The sequence below is a fragment of the Babylonia areolata genome, chromosome 20, assembly GCF_041734735.1.
Source record: "Babylonia areolata isolate BAREFJ2019XMU chromosome 20, ASM4173473v1, whole genome shotgun sequence".
NCBI lineage: Eukaryota > Metazoa > Mollusca > Gastropoda > Neogastropoda > Buccinidae > Babylonia > Babylonia areolata.
Window position 1 is genome coordinate 28,564,137 of NC_134895.1, and position 18,786 is coordinate 28,582,922.

At 40.1% G+C, this 18,786-nt stretch overlaps 1 protein-coding gene across 2 annotated transcripts in view; it reads left to right on the plus strand.

Moving 5' to 3' along the window:
• The window catches only part of LOC143295377 (receptor-type tyrosine-protein phosphatase T-like), a 328,714-nt gene that overhangs the window by 96,139 nt on the left and 213,789 nt on the right, over positions 1-18,786 (plus strand). The window contains exons 2-3 of one of the 2 annotated variants that reach the window (XM_076607040.1): positions 1,951-1,983; positions 13,573-13,734. In XM_076607040.1, coding sequence (XP_076463155.1) covers positions 1,951-1,983; positions 13,573-13,734 — 195 coding nt within the window. The remainder of the gene's footprint in view (positions 1-1,950; positions 1,984-13,572; positions 13,735-18,786) is intronic. The other variant, XM_076607042.1, reaches the window with a different exon arrangement.

The following is an 18,786-nucleotide window of genomic DNA, read 5'->3' on the forward strand; positions in this document are numbered from 1 at the left end:
CCGGGACATGCAGGTGTAAAGGGAAATGAGCGAGCAGACACACTTGCTGGTAACGCAACAACAACGAGCAGCCTACATCTAGGAAAATCGGAAATCCTCAGAAAAGTCAAAGAATATCAAAAAGAACAGGTACATGGCCATCACACCATCGATCGCCTCAAATAAATAAAAGCAGAGAGAGGGAGCAGCCGTAAGTCTAACATGAAAGGTAGAACACGATGCTTTGCAAATCAAACAAATATCGGCATCATTTCCAAACCAACATTGCGCAAATTTCTTCAAAACGGAACAGAGTCTCTGTGGGCTTTTCCAATTACAATAGACTGAGCAACATACTAGATGCCACGTTCTTGGCATCAGAGATCTTTTCCCATCCCGCTTGCGGCCAATCAGTGGCAGCCTCTGTGCGTGTGTGTATGTGTGTGTTTGTGGGTCTGTGTGTTTGAGTGCGTTTGTGCATGCGCGAGGGTGTAAGTGTACACAAGTGTCAGGAGAGTTCTGTGCACTTGCGTATGTGTGCGTGTGTCTGTGTGTGTGTGTGTGAGGGGGGAGGGGGGGTAGAGGAGGAGGTATGTGAGTGTATGCATGCCTACACTGTAGGAGCAACGGGATATTGGAACGTGCGGGTGTGTGTGTGTGTGTGTGTGTGTGTGTGTGTGTATATATATATATATATATATATATATACACATCTTTGTATATATGTGTGTGGGGTTGGGGGTGGGGGATATGGGCGTATGTGTGTGTGCTTGTACAAGTAAGTGTTCATCTGTGTGTGTGTGTGTATGTGTGTGTGCCGTGGAAGCTGCTATACGTAACCTGGAAATGAGTGTGTGGAAGAGGGGGGTAGAGGAGGTGCAGGGTAATGTGTGTGTGTGTGTGTGAATGTGTGGTGTGTGTGTGTGTTGGGGCTCATGAATGTTTATGTGTATTTGACTGTGCTTTCATATCTGTGAAACTGCATGTTTGGTGCATATCTGTTATGCATATGTGGGTGTATGTGTGAATGTGTGTCTCCATGTTTTACATTTATTTGCTTATTTATCATCATTGTTGTCTTATTTATTTATTATTATTATTATTACCTTTTTTATATTATAATTTTTATTTGTTTATTTTTTTTAACTTACTTATTTATGTACGCTTATAGTTGACTTCATCAAGTTTTTGCGCCTTATACATATTATTATTAGTGGTAGTAGGTTTGTTTTTTTTAATGTATTTATCTGTTATTTATTCACCCTTTTTTTAAGGCCTGACGAAGCGCGTTGGGTTACGCTGCTGGTCAGGCATCTGCTTGCCAGATGTAGTGTAGCGCATATGGATTTTTCCGAACGCAGTGACGCCTCCTTGAGCTACTGAAACTGAAACTCCTCACGGCGCCGTTAAGTTAAAACGCTGCAGACAACAGATTTGTAAAAGCCATTTGGAGCATCTGCTTGCACACATTAAAAGACCTAATTTTTTCTAAGACAGTGCATGCGGCTGTTGCTCTTTTTAATATCTGCTGTGGATTTTTCATTCCAAGAAAGCTTATTTTCAGTTATCACACCAAAATAATTGTATAAATACACTTGTTCAACCACTTCATTTTTATGCTAATTTTACTTTTCATTGTTTCTTTTTTCTGAAGTCATTAAAAATTCTTTTGTTTTGCCATCATTCAGTTCAAGGTAAGTTTCATCACACCAGTTCGGAAATCTGTCAATTTCTCTTCGGTTCTCAGCGTCATCGTCATCAGTAATCAGTCCTGTCATATGTGTGTGTGTGTGTGTGTGTGTGTGTGTGTGTGTGTGTGTGTGTAATTTTCATTTATTTTATCCTTATTATTATCATTATATGTTTTTGTTGTCGTTATTTTGTTTTATTACTCTTTTTGTGCAACAAAATAAGCCTTGCCGTAATGATTTGTTTTTACATGGTATTTTTAATTTTTTTCTCTTTTTTCAGCTTCCTCTTTAAGACACAGAAGTGACATGAGAGGTTGGTATAGAGCTGTTTTTCACGATCTATGTGTTGCTTAGTGATAGTGACGTAGTGATATGCAGTAGTGGCAGCTGTATGCCCAGTTAACCGCTGATTTGTCGCCCGTGACAAAATATTTGGCAGAGCTTTGTCAACCGCATAAGCGACAAATCAGCGGTTACATAGAAAACGCTTAGCCGCCGTCGTTTGTTTTGCTGTGTGTTGTAAGAAGCAAGGAATGAAAGACAGGAAAAGAAAGCAATGAAATAAGAAATTGGGGATAGTGTCATTGTGATGGGGAGTGGTCGTATGTCTTTCTTTTCCTTCCGTTTGTCTCGTGCATTCTGTGACCTTGGTGCTTGTTGTTTTGTATTTTGACCTTTCTTTGAGTGTTGTTTAGGTTGTCTTGTTTTATGTTCCATCTCTTTTCTTTTTATGCGTGTAGTTTTCATGTGAACGTTTCTTTTAACGTCTTTTATATATTACATTGTCTGTTCATTCAATTCAAATATCAAATAATTGCTTTTTAAAGATTCAGCAAGTGACAAATGGTTTTAATTCTTCATGCAAACAACTCAGAATAACAATGTTAACCGAATAATGACGAAAGCAACACAGACACACACAACACACAACACACACACACACACACACACACACACATTCGCGCATCCACACCATCTCCAGCCGTCCTCTCCACGCAAACCAGATGGGACGGAGACATACAGAGAGACATACACACAGACAGATAGGCAGACAGACAGAGAAACAGAAAGAATGAGAAATCTAATGACACATATTTTACTTACATATTTATTTACATAATTGTTATTTGTTGTACTTGTTCTTTTATTTCGTTGTATTTACCAGTTAATTATGGAGAATGATTTCCCCCAGTCCAATTTGTCCAGAAACTGTTTGAAGTAAGTTGTTGTTGTGATGTATGCTGTGGATGGATGGCAAACGACCATCACATTCTGAGCAGTGTAAATGGAAAAGTTTGGCTGGTGAAGGTCTATGGATTGGCTTGTGGATGTTGTAGTTTTCTTGGTAATGTTGTGCTTTCGATGGTGAATGTTTTAGTTCAGCTGGTGAATGTTGTAATTATGCTGGTGTATGTTGTAGTTTGGCTTGTGAATGTTATAGTTAGTGTTTTGTTACGGCCACTTTTTCGTAAATCTTTCTCACAAGAGAGAGAGAGAGAGAGAGAGAGAGAGAGAGAGAGAGAGAGAGCAAATATTCAAGACTGAAGATAGTTTATTCATATATAATCCAAGATCCCATATGAAAGTCTGTGTGAACATCGTGTAGTGAAAATATATTACAAAATATGTGAAAATACGACACACCAGACAATAGACTACTCTGCGTTATGAAACAGAACGCAGAATGCAGAAAAATATATAATCTCATGAAGTAGTGGTTTTTCGGAATTTGAAAGCTTCATATGAATACAAAGACAGGTTTTGAACAATTTCAGAGGAAGCTGAATACATAAATAGATTAATTTTCAACAGAGTTGGTTGTTTTTAATATTTAGGCTTATTTGGAAAAAAAAATCTCAAATATTTCTTAGATTATATTTTATTTGTTTGGATAAAATCAGACCATTATTGCCATCTGCAATCAATCTGTCGCTGGCAAAAATTACAAATGAACTCCTGAATGCTGCCTTGTTTAATGAGACAAAACCAAACCTGCACACAAACACACAGGCGCGTATTTTATTTATGCAGTTTACTCTGCCTCCAGCATATCATACATCATTTTAAAAGCTTTATCCTGTCTTTATCCATTATAAATACAACGACAGGTTTTGAACAATTTTTGAGGACATTGAATACATTAATAGATTAATTTTCAACAGAGTTGGTTGTTTATAATCTTTAGGCTTATTTGAAAAACATTTTTACCGATATTAAAAACATTTAATTGCATCATACAATAGTAGTAGTAGTACAGGGATTGACTCGAGCCTAAGCCTCGTGGCTTATGAAAATGCTTATGTTTCCAGGGATTGCAAATTGAACATATGTGCGTATTCTCTTCTACTGCAAATCAGTCATCAAAATCAAAACGTATTTTGCTAAAACTTTCGGATGTGTCCAGGAGATTTTTGAAAGTATTGGTAGATGGTGCTGTTTTAAATTAAGGTGGCAGTGATTTCTAGAGCAATGAACTAAAGCAATAACAGTAGGCCTACTGAAACGCTGAATATGTACTTTTCCCTCACGGTTTCTCGTTTTATCATAATGAAGGTGATTAATCAGTTAGTTTTCTTCTAATTCATTAAGGTTGTTTTTTTTTTTTTTAGGTTACATTAATATATCCTCTTATATGCATTCCTTTCAATGAGGATCAGTTTAAGAGTCTCATTCTTTTCAGATAGTTACATTAAAAAACAAATTTTCTTTGACTATTTACGTTGCTGTTCTCCGTACCCTTTCAATCAGTGATGTTTGGCATTTAAGATAAGGAACAAATTTCATTTCCATATTCATTAGGGGATAGACTGTCTACTCCTAAAATACATTGGAAGTAAAAGTATGAATTAATTAACAATGAACCGTCAGAACAGCAAGCTTTATGTGGGACCCATAATAATAGTTGTGCAAACTGTATTGCGCAACTGGTTGTTTCTGAGCATCAAATAGCTTAATGAATAAATCAAAATAAGTATTATTGAGTTCTTGTAACTTTTTCATGATGCAGATTAAAGCGTGTTTGGCCCTACTTGCATGCATCGACAAAACTGTAGCGTGTGAAAAAAAAAAATCACCAAGTATCTTTAAACCTTACAACTGGTATCAGTGCACCATCATAGAACCGTTTTCCCCAGCCAGTTAAATAACCACCATTCCGAAATACTACAATACTTTTAGCCTTATTAACTTTTAATGAAGTGAATTCAACTGTGTTTGTAGGCCTATAACAGTTTCTGACATTAAAGTTATCAGCTAATAAATGTAAACGATTCAACATCAACTGAAAGCCCCATGTCTCCCATTATTAATTTCTTGAACTGCTAATTGACAAAGAAAACAAAATGGGGCTGCAATCATCCCCCTGTTCCTTTTAACACCCTTTGCTTTAAGTTAAACAAATATTGAAAAAACGCGAAATATTTGTTTGAATTATGAGTTACAAACAACAACACATACCGGTCTTTGCTTTTTAGCTCACTCTGCCATCCTTTTACAAAGCAATTAGTCATTCACTTTGATTAGCCCCATACGCTCCTCTCCCGCAAACCATATTTATACAAAGAAAAACATGAAATAAGCTAGACTGTTTGGATTTCTATATGGGAGGGTAAACAATATCTTATACGTTTTCAAAAAGTAAACGATCGTCTGATATTTTACACAATATGTATATTAATATAGTGAGGATACCTACCATTTCCCACATAACCTAGGGTGTGTTTTAATTAACTCAAACATTTAATAACGTTTTCACGGCAAACAGATGAATTCTTTCTTCGTATGGTCTGTACCTAACCCCTAAAATTCGGAACCATAAGTTGAATCTGGCAATCAAATAACCGAAAGAATACTTTCGGATGTTTCTCAATGAATGACCACAATATCTTTAAAATACAAACTACTCCTCTTTTTGCTTCAGCTGCTCTGTCCTCATCTGAGTGGGTAAAAGAGAGGGGAAAAGAAAACACACCAAAATATTTGTAGTGATAAATGGTTTCTAGTTTTATGTTACAAAAGAACCATTTCTCTCTTGTTACAAGATACCAATCTTTACGAAACACAACTACTTTAGTTTTCTCAAAATCAGCTGTGACATTCAACCACCTTGAGGCCTCTCTCAAAACTCCTAGCTGTCACTGCAAACTAATAACAGAAAAAGAAAGCAGCAAAGCATCGTCAACAAACAGCAGGATTTAAAATTTCAATTAAGTTTGGAGTTAACGTCACACCTGTTAACCATTACGGATTTACTCGCGATTTGACAAACTATGGTCAAATTCCGGCGTGGATGCACTCAGCATTCACTCCCCTCCTCCTTTCACAGTTCAAAAGAAAAAAGTCAGACGCCATTTCAGGCATTTGAAAATGAGAAAAGCTGCTGGCCCTGATAGCATCACACCGGAAGTCGCCAGTATTTTCTACCCCTCCACCAGACCTAGAGTGGTGGTCTGGACGCTAGTCATTCTGATGAGACGATAAACCGAGGTACCGTGTGCAGCAATGCGTTTAGCGTACGTAAAAGAACTTACGGCAACAAAAAGGTTGTCCCTGGCAAAATTCTGTAGTAAAATCCACTTCGGTAGGAAAACAAATAAATTTGCAGACAGAAAAAAAGAAAAAGGGAGAAAAAAAAAAGAAAAAAAGAAGAGGGTGGTGCTGTCAATGTAGCGACGCGCTCTCCCTGCGGACAGCAGCCCGAATTTCACACATAGAATTCTGTTGTGACAAAAAGAGTAAAACAAATACAAGTAAGTGTACAAATGCAAATACAAATACAAAGTGGGTAAGGAGGAGGGATGGCCAATCTCTGTTGGACTTACACTAAATAATAAATACATTGAGGGGTAATTAACAAAAGAAATGAATCTTTATTTAACGATACAGTAAGCAACACGAGACAATAACCTACCAGACTACGAGCATAAAAGAGATTTTTTTTTAAAAAGAGGACAGAGTAAACGAAATATCAGGAATAAAGAAAAGAGAGGAAAAGGACATAACTCACTTAGAAAACATCCTGTCGCCACAAGAGCCTGGTCCGCATCACCGTAAAACGTTCATACATACACATTCTTGCCTCCCATAAACTCGCAATCACCAACTCACGTGCATCAGAAATGTCTGCGTTTTTCTCCTGTCTGAACCTTTTGCTGGTCTGTACTTTCGAGACGGGACTTCATCTACCTTACAGAAAATGGCTTGGCCTCTGTTAATATCAGAAGAAGCAGCAATCTCCATCTGACGGAGTGTATCCACAACGATGTCCTTCTGTTGCTCGAGAACCAATGTGTTTTTGTCTCCAAGGTGAGTATAGTAACCACAGCAGTTTCAAGAGGTCAGACTTTTTATGTTGAGCTCTGGTCTGCACTGTTGCAAGCATCACACTGGCACCCTCCACATCAGAGTCCAAATGGAGATCCATCAAAGTCCCAACAATCGCATCCCAGGATGGGTTAGGTAGTGTCAGGACTTTGTGTTCCCTGCTGATGATATCAGAGGAGAGTGTTTCCCACTGATGATATCAGGGGTGGCTTCCGCTTCTTTTACTCTAACCTTACTTCCACTAGCAATCAAAAGAGTTCGTGATTTTCCAGTGAAAACTTCCCATGGCAGAAGTGACTCACGAAGGATCAGTGTATCACAACCCGTGTCCTGAAAGAACTCGCTTCTTTAACACCTACTGTACCATTTATAGACCTGGGTGTTGAAGAAGCAAGACAGCAGCCCACTTAAAAGCTCGAAGATGGACAACTTGTAGACGATGCTTCCAAGTTTGTGGGATTAAGGCCCGAGGTTGATGGTCTTCTGGGGCATTTCTTCCTCAAGTGTTCAGTCGAGCCACAAATGTAACAGTGAAGCCTCTTGGGGTTGTCTGCTAGTGGTCTTCTGTCTGCGGACTGTACACTTGCTGCTTGCATTGTAGAGTATGGTCGGAATGGACCTCGAGGTTTATGAGCGTCTATAAAGTTATCTGCTCGTGTCACAAGCTCTTCCGCAGTCTTTGGCTTGCACTGTTGCAGAAGAGTTTTCATGTCAACTGGGGCATTCTCCATAACCTGCTCTCTAATAAATAAATCAGGCAACTTTTCAACATTATCATTTTCTTCCATGTCGAGCCAGTGTAGAAAAAATGATCGTATACGAGTGTGGTACTGTCTGAAAGTCTCGACTTTCGTCGACGACGAACTCCACGAAAGTTAGCTCTGTACGTCTCAGCTCTCAGTTCATATACTGTTTGAATACTGCTGCCTTTACTTCTAACGTGTACTCAGAAGACAAGCGAACTACAGCTTCACGTACTTTGCCAGTCGTAGCCCATGTACTAGTATCTCACTTGTAAACGGTGATCAGTCTCTCCACAGTTTTAAAATAGGCAGCCACGTTGTCACCTTCATTGAACTTTGGGTTAATTGAACTTTTATGCACAGCTCCAACTTCTGGCACTTCACTCTAGCTTTGGTGACTCAATTCAGCGTGAAGGCGTAACTGTTCCAGTTCCACCTTCTTCATCTCCATCTGTGCTGCATACTCTCATACTCTCGTTCTCTGACCTTTGCACCACGCATTTGAGCTTCTCTCTCAGCCGCACGCTCCTCCCTTTCTTGCTCCCCCCCCCCCTCCCCCAGGTGCACAGCGTTGACAGTGGGGAGGTTGTGCACACGCTTTCGTCGCTTGCAGAACAACAAAAAAAGGTCATATGACGTCATGGGCAGCCCACCACCGTAACTAACATTTTTGGGTGTGCACTGCCTGTCTTCGGACAGCTTTTCGGGAGAGTTAGATCACATCATCAGGTGATTTCCACTACGATATTTTAGCATTTCGGTGCCCAAGAAAAACCGACAATGGAAACGCGCATGCGCACGCGGTTCTCGCTAAAAATAACCGGGGAGTCCCGGCGAAAGTGTGTGCACAACCTTTCTGGTGACAGTTCTGCTGTGGTGTGACGAAGCAGAGGGAAGGCACAAAGTAAAGGGGAAGGGGGTGGACTGCTTCATTTCTGTACTGAAGGCGTGGTGCGCGTGCGGATGAGTCATTCGGATGAGACGATAAACCGAGGTCCCGTATGCAGCATGCACTTAGCGCACGTAAAAGAACCCACGGCAACAAAAAGGTTGTTCCTGGCAAAATTCTGTAGAAAAATCCACTTCGATAGGAAAAAGAAATAAAACTGCACGCAGGAAAAAACAAACAAACAAACAAACAAAAAAAGGGTGGCTCTGTAGTGTAGCGACGCGCTCTCCCTGGGGAGAGCAGCCCGAATTTCACACAGAGAAATCTGTTGTGATAAAAAGAAATACAAATACTTGGTCGTAAGGAATACAAACTGGGTGACTTGGTTTGTCGGCCGTACAGGCCGTGCTTGGTTGGGGTGACTGACAGCCTTTCCAAACCTTGGCTTCCGACCCCGACCCACCCCCCTGCCTCCCCACCTCATACCGCCCCTCCGAGTGCGAGTCACCGTCTCCGCGGACCCGGTAGCAACAGGAGAATAGAGAACACCAGTCTTCATTTCTTTTACTTACGCACAGCTCTTTTACTGACGCACAGCCTCGTCGGAGGCGTGGGTTCGAATCCCACCACTGCCACCAATGTCACAATTCCAAAGTGGGTAAGGAAGAGCGATTGGCAAGCACTACGGTGGGACTCACACGAAATAATAAACACATGGAGGTGTAATGAACAAAAGAAATAAAACTTCATTTAAAGATACAGTAAACAACACAAGGCAATAACCTAACATACTACGAACATAAAAGAGAGATTTATTTATTTATTTTTTTTTTTTTTTTTAAGAGGACAGAGTAAACGAAATATAAGTAACATAGAAAGGACAGAAGTCACTCAGAAAACATCCTGTCGCCACCAGAGTCCGGCCTACACTTCCGTTAGTTAAAACGTTCATACATGCACATTCTCGCCTCCGAAAATCTCGCAATACACGTGTATCACAAACGCAAAACCAAAGAGAAGCATCACACACAACACGCGCAAGGCAATTATATCCTGTCACTCTTGTAGCAATGCATATGTGTCTAAAACCCCACTGTATGATTGTGTTTTTGTATACGATTCCTGATTAACAGTTGTACTTTGTATTTTATATATATATATATCTTTTGTGGCCGTGTACCGAGTGGTTACTGAAGGGTATGGCACAAAAGACTTAACTAAATATGATTAATTGAAGGATAGACAAGATCCCACACACAGGCCAGGGACATATAGAGGCCAGTCACAAATGGGTTTTTCTATTGTTTTATTTACAATAGTTACATGGAGAAAAACTAAGAGAAGATATCTAGGAGAACTAAGAAGAAGAAGACAAGAACTAAGAGAAGATAAAAAGAGAAGAAGAAGACAGTGCCTGGAATGACACAAACAAATGTCATAAGTACAACATGTCAACACAAGTGAATAATAAAGCACATGTATACATATTACATGGAAAGACTATCACTCGGGTTTGGGATCCGCAACAACAAAATGCATATGTGTGAAGACCAAACGCTGACATCAAATGACATTTCTAATACATTTAAATAGCGCAGTTAAAGTGATTGAAGCGATTAATCCAACACTATCTTGAAATCACAACAGCAGAATACTACACACATCTTAGAGTACTGAGCACACTGTAGCAGTACTACTGATATTAGTGTGAAAGATAATACCTGAATAACAAACAAGATAGAGAATCAGTGGCTTAGATATAATACTGGCAAACTGATAGACCAGATAGTAAGTGAAGAACCACCATGGCTTAACCATTAAATGGTGAATGGACTTCACGCACTCACTAGAACATTCTGGAACAAACTATCTGTGTCCAGAGACGTCACTGACTGTGACGTTAAGAAGACTCAAATGGAATACTGCTACGAGCATATGACGACATGGCGATTTTCTAGATCAATCATAACCGAGCTGTGCCTAACATGTCAAAGCCATAACTGAACAAAGAATTAACTGAACAAAGCAACAACTGAACATACTTATATGAACACAAGTACTGTGTCGAAGAATACCTTTCACAAGTCAACACGTTCTACACAATAGTACTTACAGCCATACGTAGATGCTGTTGTGGGAACGACACTGACCACTACACAGCAAGAGACAAAGGGAGCAGGTGCTGGCCGTGGCTGGCTCGGGTGTGGAAGTGACCACTCATCACCCGCTCGGCCAATTTATACAAATGAGGCGAACTACAAAGACAATCACGTGGGCTGCAAACCAAATCGTCACTAATCTGAAGAAATCTGATGAGAACTGTGCTTGTTACAAGGTGTTCAGTGACAGATTTCTAGATGATTACTGAACTGATTTGCATCGGATAAGTTGCAAAAGAAAGAGCTCAACGCCTACTTTATAATGAGTGTAAAATGAAGTGTTGATTATTTAACATGAATTTATAATCTTAATTTAAGTCACCTGAACAGGGTCAGTTTTAACGAGCTCGTCGCTGAAAATTACAAACTGCGTTAAATCAGTTTCACGTAGGCAAACATAAATGGAATAGATTTAAAGATGGAATTAAGACGATTCTGCCAGTATATAATACTAGTAGTTTACTGATCTGACAAAAGAGCTATTAATTAAATATTGTGGAACAGAAACACAAGTTTGCTCTCAGCCAATGACGTATCGCGACGCGACACTGGTCGAGCAGTCAGCAGGTGGTCTGGCCAGGACAAAATGATGTAAGCAGAGTGACGTCACATATTCTGTGCAAGGGTTAGGAGAGAAAACGTCGTCTGCTCTGGCTTGTGCGTGAATAGTGTTGGAGCAAGCATAGCGCGCTTGGTCACAATATATATATATATATATATATATATATATATATATATATATATATTCCTTGTGACCCTGGTACGCTTCTTGATAAAGACATACTCTGTTCTTATACATCCCTCGCCTGTTCATTAATAAAGAGAGAAAATAATATTGGGCTACAAATTTCACCTTGTTTTATCAACGAGGACAGACGAATTTTTCGGTGCATTCACCTTTGACTCGTATCTTCGCTTTCACCACTTCTTGTATGCTTCTCATGGCGTTGTACAAGTTACCACTGATTCCATTATTTTACAGTATCATCCAAGATCCTGCCTGTTCACCAAATCGAAAGCTTTTTTCGCCCCGATCGATCAATGCAGCAAATAACTTCTCACGAGAAAGTAGTTGTTTTTAAGATAATGCTAAAAACATAGTCGACAGTAGCATAGCTGCGTCTAAATCCGGCTTTAGAAGCATCTTGTTGTTATGTGCAAGTTGTTATACATGTATATAATATATATATATATATATATATATATATATATATATATATATATATATTTGCCCCATTTAGTTAATATTTTGAATTTGACAATACTCGCATAATTTGCGTCCGAACTTTTAAATATTTTGCAGACTTGTTGATGATACCCTAAGGTTACTGTGTGAAATTTTTCAATGAATTTGGTTTCTCTATCACTGAGAAAATACTTCTCAAAAAGCGGTTCACTGTTTTTGGGACACCCGATATATATTAGTATAACAAACTAGGACCTTTTCTTTAAAAAAACAAAACAAAACAACAACTATTACTATCAGAGAGTCCACTGAGGTATTTATTAGAAAAGAAATAGTGCAGTTGGAAGAGAATTTACAAAATAAAAAAGACTAAAAAAAAAAAAAAGTTTCCACACATTCCACCAGCCGCTATACCAGTTTTGAGAAACCTCTTCAACTTCCTTCTCTTGTAAAACCATCATTAACACCATCGTCAAATCACCGAATTCATTACTATGTTAACTATTGAAAACGTGAACCTGTTTGAAATGATCAAACCATTCATCAGAAGCTACTGAATTCTGTCTGGAAGTCCGTACAGACTTGACAGTATAAAATTCTCGAAAGCGTTTCGGAATTTCTTCCGATATTCACAAGTATATCCATATTTTAGGCGGGGGGGGGGGGGGAGGGGGGGGGGTTCTTTTTTTTTTCCGCTTGGCGAATGTTCAGTTTTTTCACGTAGGGAACTTTATATCATTTCCTTAAATATGTATATACCGCTCTGAGAAGGATCGCCAGTTCCTTGCGAACACTGTCATTATCATCATTGATTCTATGGAATGCTGCGATACATTTCTCACTTCGCGCCTTTTCACTGCAAGTTCCCGTTCAAACCATAGGCACTGTCGGACTTTACTAGACGTGAAGGTGTTTAACATACAGTTTCCAGCAGTATTAAGACCAGCATTAAATTTCCTAAGTAAAGAGGGAAAGAGAGAGGGGTGTGAGGTGGAAATTATCAACAGCTAAAATTGGTATAAGCTACAAAACAATTACTTTTTTTTAAATGGTCAGGGTGATGGTAAAATTGAAGTGAGACACATGGAACAGCAATTTGTATGAAAAAAAGTGTACATGCATTCCAGTCTTGGAACAGATTATCATATTTCATCTGAATTCTCGAAATATATTTTTCGATGTCATACGAATTCATTTCACACTTAACCCTGTAAATTGATTTCATCAACATTATTAGCTAGATCCCTATCGTCGTTAGATATTATCAAATGTTAACTAACCCCCACGACACTCCCACACCCATCCCTCGACCCCCCACTCAGGTTTCATCTGTCATGTTCGTATTTCAGTATCTTCTTTTCTCGTGTTCAGTATATTTTTGTATTACCTCCTGACTGCACCTTATTCTTTCTTCTCCTGTTTTGCTGTTTACTACCAACGTTTACTTCTCTCTCTCTCTCTCTCTCTCTCTCTCTCTCACACACACACACACACACACACACACCACACACACACACACACATGCATACATACATACGTAAGGACAGGCATTGCTTACTATTGTATTTTAATGCCTATGATGAAGTTTTCCAATCTTTTCCAGATGGGCTACATAACCTTATGCGACGTCATTGCCCGTCAGGCTTCTTTGGTTATCGTTGTCGTTTCCGGTGTCGTTGCCTTGGCAACGAGGAATGCAACAAGGTCACTGGAACGTGCCTGCGAGGATGCGCACAAGGTTTCTGGGGACCTGGATGTCAACTGGGTGAGTGCAATTCAGTACAGTTAAGTGCAGTACAGTACATTAAAGTACAACATAGTCCAGATCAGTACAATACAGTACAGTGCAACATTGCAGTACAATGTAGTATATTACAGTACACTGCAGCACAGTACAATACACTGCGGTACAGTGCTGAACAGTGCAATACACTGCAGTACACTGCTGAACAGTAAAATACACTGCAGTACAGTACAGTACATTGCAGTACATAGTTCAGTACAGAACAGTACTTTGCATCGCATTGTATTGCAGAAACAGAGAAGCGTGGTGCAGAATAGTTTAGAACAGTACACTCAGTGTGGTGCAGCAGCAGTATTAGTTCAGTGCAGTGCAGTGCAGTACAGTCTAAAACATTGCTGACCTATGGTTCAGGACAGTCAGGACACTGCGCGGTACAGTACAGTACAGTACAGTACAGTACAGTACAGTATAGTATTGTACAGTACAGTGCAGTGCAGCGCAGAACAAAACAGAACAGTTTGATGCAGTACAGTACAATAACGGCGCTGCGCGGTGCAGTACAATACAGTACAGTTACGGCTTAGTGCTGTGCAGCACACTCCAATGCAGTGCAATAAGTACAATACGTTAACGGGACAGCCTGGTTCAATACAGTACAGTGCATATAGTAAAGTTACGACGCTGTGCGGTGCATTATAGGCTAGTACACCGGGCAATACACGAACAGAGCAGCGTGATTCATTACAGTACAATACGCTACAGTACAGTGCAGTACGGTGCGGTGCGGTACGGTGCAGTGCAGTGCAGTGCAATGCAGAAAAGCTACAGTACAGTATCATGTAGTACAGTACATAAGTACAGTGTAGAAGAGTGTGCAGTACAGTACAATGTCATTCAATGTAATACGATCCGATATGATACCATTCCATGCATTACAACACAACACAACGCAGTGTTACGCAAAGCAGCGCAGCGCGACGCAGTTCAACGCAACGCAACGCAACGCAAAACATTACATTTATAGAGATGACCGTGATATGATGATGTGATAATATTCATAATCATACTAAATCATAAACATACTAAACATATTAAACATACTAAACATACTTCTACTACTACTAACGCAACTTTTTTACACCTCACTCGTCTGCAACGAGTTTTGTTCTGAGCTCAGTGCGTTTTAACAGTTGAAAAGCTGATAACGTAATAATAATTTCACACACACACACACACACACACACACACACACACACAACCATGTGCACACATATTTGTTAACCCCCCTCCCCCCAAAAAACAAACAAACAAACAACCCCCCCCCCCCACACACACACACACACACGTAGTTTACAGCATCAATGACGAAGCAGTATATAAACATAGTCCCGCACGCACATGTACACTCTGCAACTCGTTTCTTTTTCCCTCGCACACACACATACATACTTTTATTGGGAATTACAAAAGCTGCACCCGTGTTTTTATTTTCAAGCACTGAACTGTCTGTAAACACCTGAAGATGGTTTTGATACTTTTCATTTAGGCGGATGTTTACATTCACTTTCATAATAATATGAATATCTTTTTTCTGATCGTAATAGTTTATATCCAAAGCTGGTCTCTGTGACTCCCATAGTGATGATGACAGGAGTACACACCAAAAGGACAAGGAGTTTACAAATGAAATTACCCAAATTGATGGATTTCCCATTGTACTGTCATAGACTGGTAACCTCTTTGAACGCTTTCAAGACAAAGTTTAGTAAAAACGTGTATTGTGTATGTGGCAAACAAATCACACGAAATCATATTTTGTTTCGGTGTCAAATCATTAACAGGTGACTTCCAAAGTCATCCAAAGTTAGAAACTTCTCAGAACAAAACATAAAAGAAATAATGTCCACCCAATTACTTTTGATTGAACTTATTGAATCCCTGTTACATAGTCCAATGGGAGTGTTTCTATGATGCGACCTTACTGATATTCGGTTTTGATTTCTATTGTAGTTTATGGTGTTAATTGCTGTTACACAAATATTTACGAATTGTTGATTCCATTATTCTCGTTTATCCTTTCTCTGTATATCCCCTTCAGTCCCCATCCCCTTACCCCACACACACACACACACACACACACACACACACACACACGATACGTCATATATCACTCAAAGTGAAAAGACGTTAAATTTAAGATAAAACTTTTCTTGGGCGGCAGCAAGTCTGATGGACTCGAATGTCTGTTCCAATAGTACACTCCTGTTTCGAACGTGTCCTATCAAGGGTAAAATTTTCCAAGGAGACTGTGTGGATATTGTAGCCCTTGAGACTGACCTTCAGATTGCCCTGGCACTTGATGAGCATGAACTCAAAGGCCTGAAGAGTGAACAATTTCTGTACGCACTTGATACTGCAGATCTTCCCCAGACATCATGGATGGGATCGTTCCAGCTGTTGCATACGTCGGCGGTAGGTGGTCCAGGTCTCAAAGCGGCACAACAGGGCTCTGAAAACCATTGCCACTACACACGGCAAAATTAGTGGAGGGTTTAATGCCATGATCGTGTCAAAGTTTCTTTGTGAGTTTGCCGAAGGCAGTTCTCAGCCATTTGTGATGTACAGTGTAACTACATATATGGGTTCGTTTAGTTACTCTGAGTGTTAAGAAATAGCGGAACCTGTCCACAGTGATATCTCTGTGCTGAAACACGGCCTTCGTCTTCCAAAGACTGTTTTTAAAGCCAGACCATCTGCAAGCCATTACAAAGTTGTCTGCTAGAAACTAAATATCTTCGTGAGAATGTGCGATCAGTGCAAAGAGGAACTCGGCTCGGAAAGGCTAAAAACTTTGGTCTTAGCTTGGAGTCATCGCAGGTCGAAGAGTTTCCGGTGTGTGCGAAACTGTATGTCACCATCCCTGTTGGCGTCACGAAAGGCGTCCAGCAGCAAAGCTGTAAGCCAGATGGAGAAGATGCTCGGGAACATCCCTGCTTTATCCCCTTGTTCACCGAGCCAGAACAGACGGAGAAAATCCCAGGCATGGATGCAAACCATAACGTGGATTCATTTATTTATGCTTCTTATGTAATTGCGAAAAAAAAAAAAAAAAAAAAATCGATTTTGAATGATTAATATCTGTTCCTGTTTTTGCAGTTCTTGTTTTACTTCTTTTTGAAACATGGCTTGGGAAGCTCGAACCCCGTTTGTAACTGCCTATACCGGGTAAATTTGTGTCATGCTTAATGTTTAAAACAAAATTCCCACTTTCTGTGTCAAAGTTCTCACTTTCTGTGTCACTTACTCTGTGAAATCTATATGTGAGATGAAGAATCGATGAAAATGACGTGAGGTGCCCCGCACTCCACAGCAACGGAATCAAATCGTTTATATCTGATTTTCTTTGCTGTGTAAAAAAAAAGTGTAACCTTTCGATACGAGGAAAATTGTGATGTTGCTTTTTGCAAAACAGTCCACTCCATCACATGTTCGCAACCAACTCACGAGAAAGAATGAAAACTTATTGCGTTCCCTTAGACAGCTGTGTTTGATTACGGTTCACCAGGCCTCGCATTCTGACAGATCGCTGTGGGATGCCTGATGAAGTGCAAATTTGCCGAAACAAGTGTCGTGATGGGTACATAGATGAGTAGGTCGCACTGAAAAGCCACAGTTGTCTGCTCTCTTGTTCTCTTCAGGCTTGATTATGTCAATGCTCTCCTCGCTGGTACCCCAAAGTACCTGCTTCACAAGCTTAGAAGGTTCAGAACAATGCAGCGAGGCTGATTCTGAAATTTCCCAAATGTGAACATGCCACACCTCTTCTGAAACCCTGTATTGGCTCCCCCATTCAGTCCCGGATTCCGTACAAACTCTCTTCAGTCAGCAGCTTTCATTGGCACTAGCCCTGAATATCTCTCTCATATTCTACTTCAGTACAACCCATCTCGAAATATCCACTCTTCTGCTGATAATCGGATTTTTTGTCTTCAGAACAAAGGTTTCAGTCAATGTACTCTTTCATTTCAAGGTCCAACCATTTGGAATAGCCTTCAATGTTAACATTATACAGTCCTGTTCCTCGTCCTCTTTCAAATCTTCTCTGAAGACACATCTGTTTAAGCAGCACTGATATTTTTGTCCACGACAGTTCGAAACTGCGTCCTATCCATGCTCTGTGTGTGTGTGTGTGTGTGTGTGTGTGTGTGTGTGTGTGTGAGAGAGAGAGAGAGAGAGAGAGAGAGAGAGCAAGCGAGTGAATTGGAAGAGTTGTGTCATGATGTCTGTTTGAATTTTGTACAGATTAGTTGCAGTATCCGTATTTATTAAAAGAACAGCCGTATTAACAGTGCTTGTCTCAGTTCCACTGACGAAACTGGACAAATCATTCCACACAAACAATGTGACACCCCCAGAGTATCTACCATGGGGCGAGAGTTTCTTAGCTGGAGACGAATATGAGTTGTACCCTTGAACACATTTGCCACGAAAGTCTTTGTAAAAAAACGTTTATGTTATGCACGCAATGTTATATTCATTTATGAAGTTAATAGAATCAGCGTTGCACAGTTTACTGTAGAGGCCATTGACGTTAGAAGAAGACGTGGAGAAGGATCGTGCGACTTACTGTTCTCTCTGCTCTTTGTTGCCATGATTTGCTGTTGTTTCTGCATGGCGCCTTTCACAGTTTATTGATTGGACTGGCGCGGCTGCTTAGACCGTGGTCGGAAATCGTGTCTGTTAGCATCAGCCCTGCTGTTGGGCCGGCCTCGTGACACAGGCTGATCCACAGTCCTTGCCTCTGGGTCATGTTGTGCTGGTGCCTGCTGCTCGTGATGTTCTGGTGCTTGCTGCTCACTGTTCTCGTTCCATGCTGTAGCATAAGGCCCAGAGTCAAGAACTTATCCACTGCTTGCTGTTCAAGACCAGGATCACCAGGATCTCCTTCCACGTCTTGCTGTTCACGAAATCACAATATCAATGTGAAGTCAGAAAATACGTAACAACGTGAACTATCAGAAGCAATTAAAGCACACTTGCAATGTATTTAACTGACCAACAAATAAAAAATAA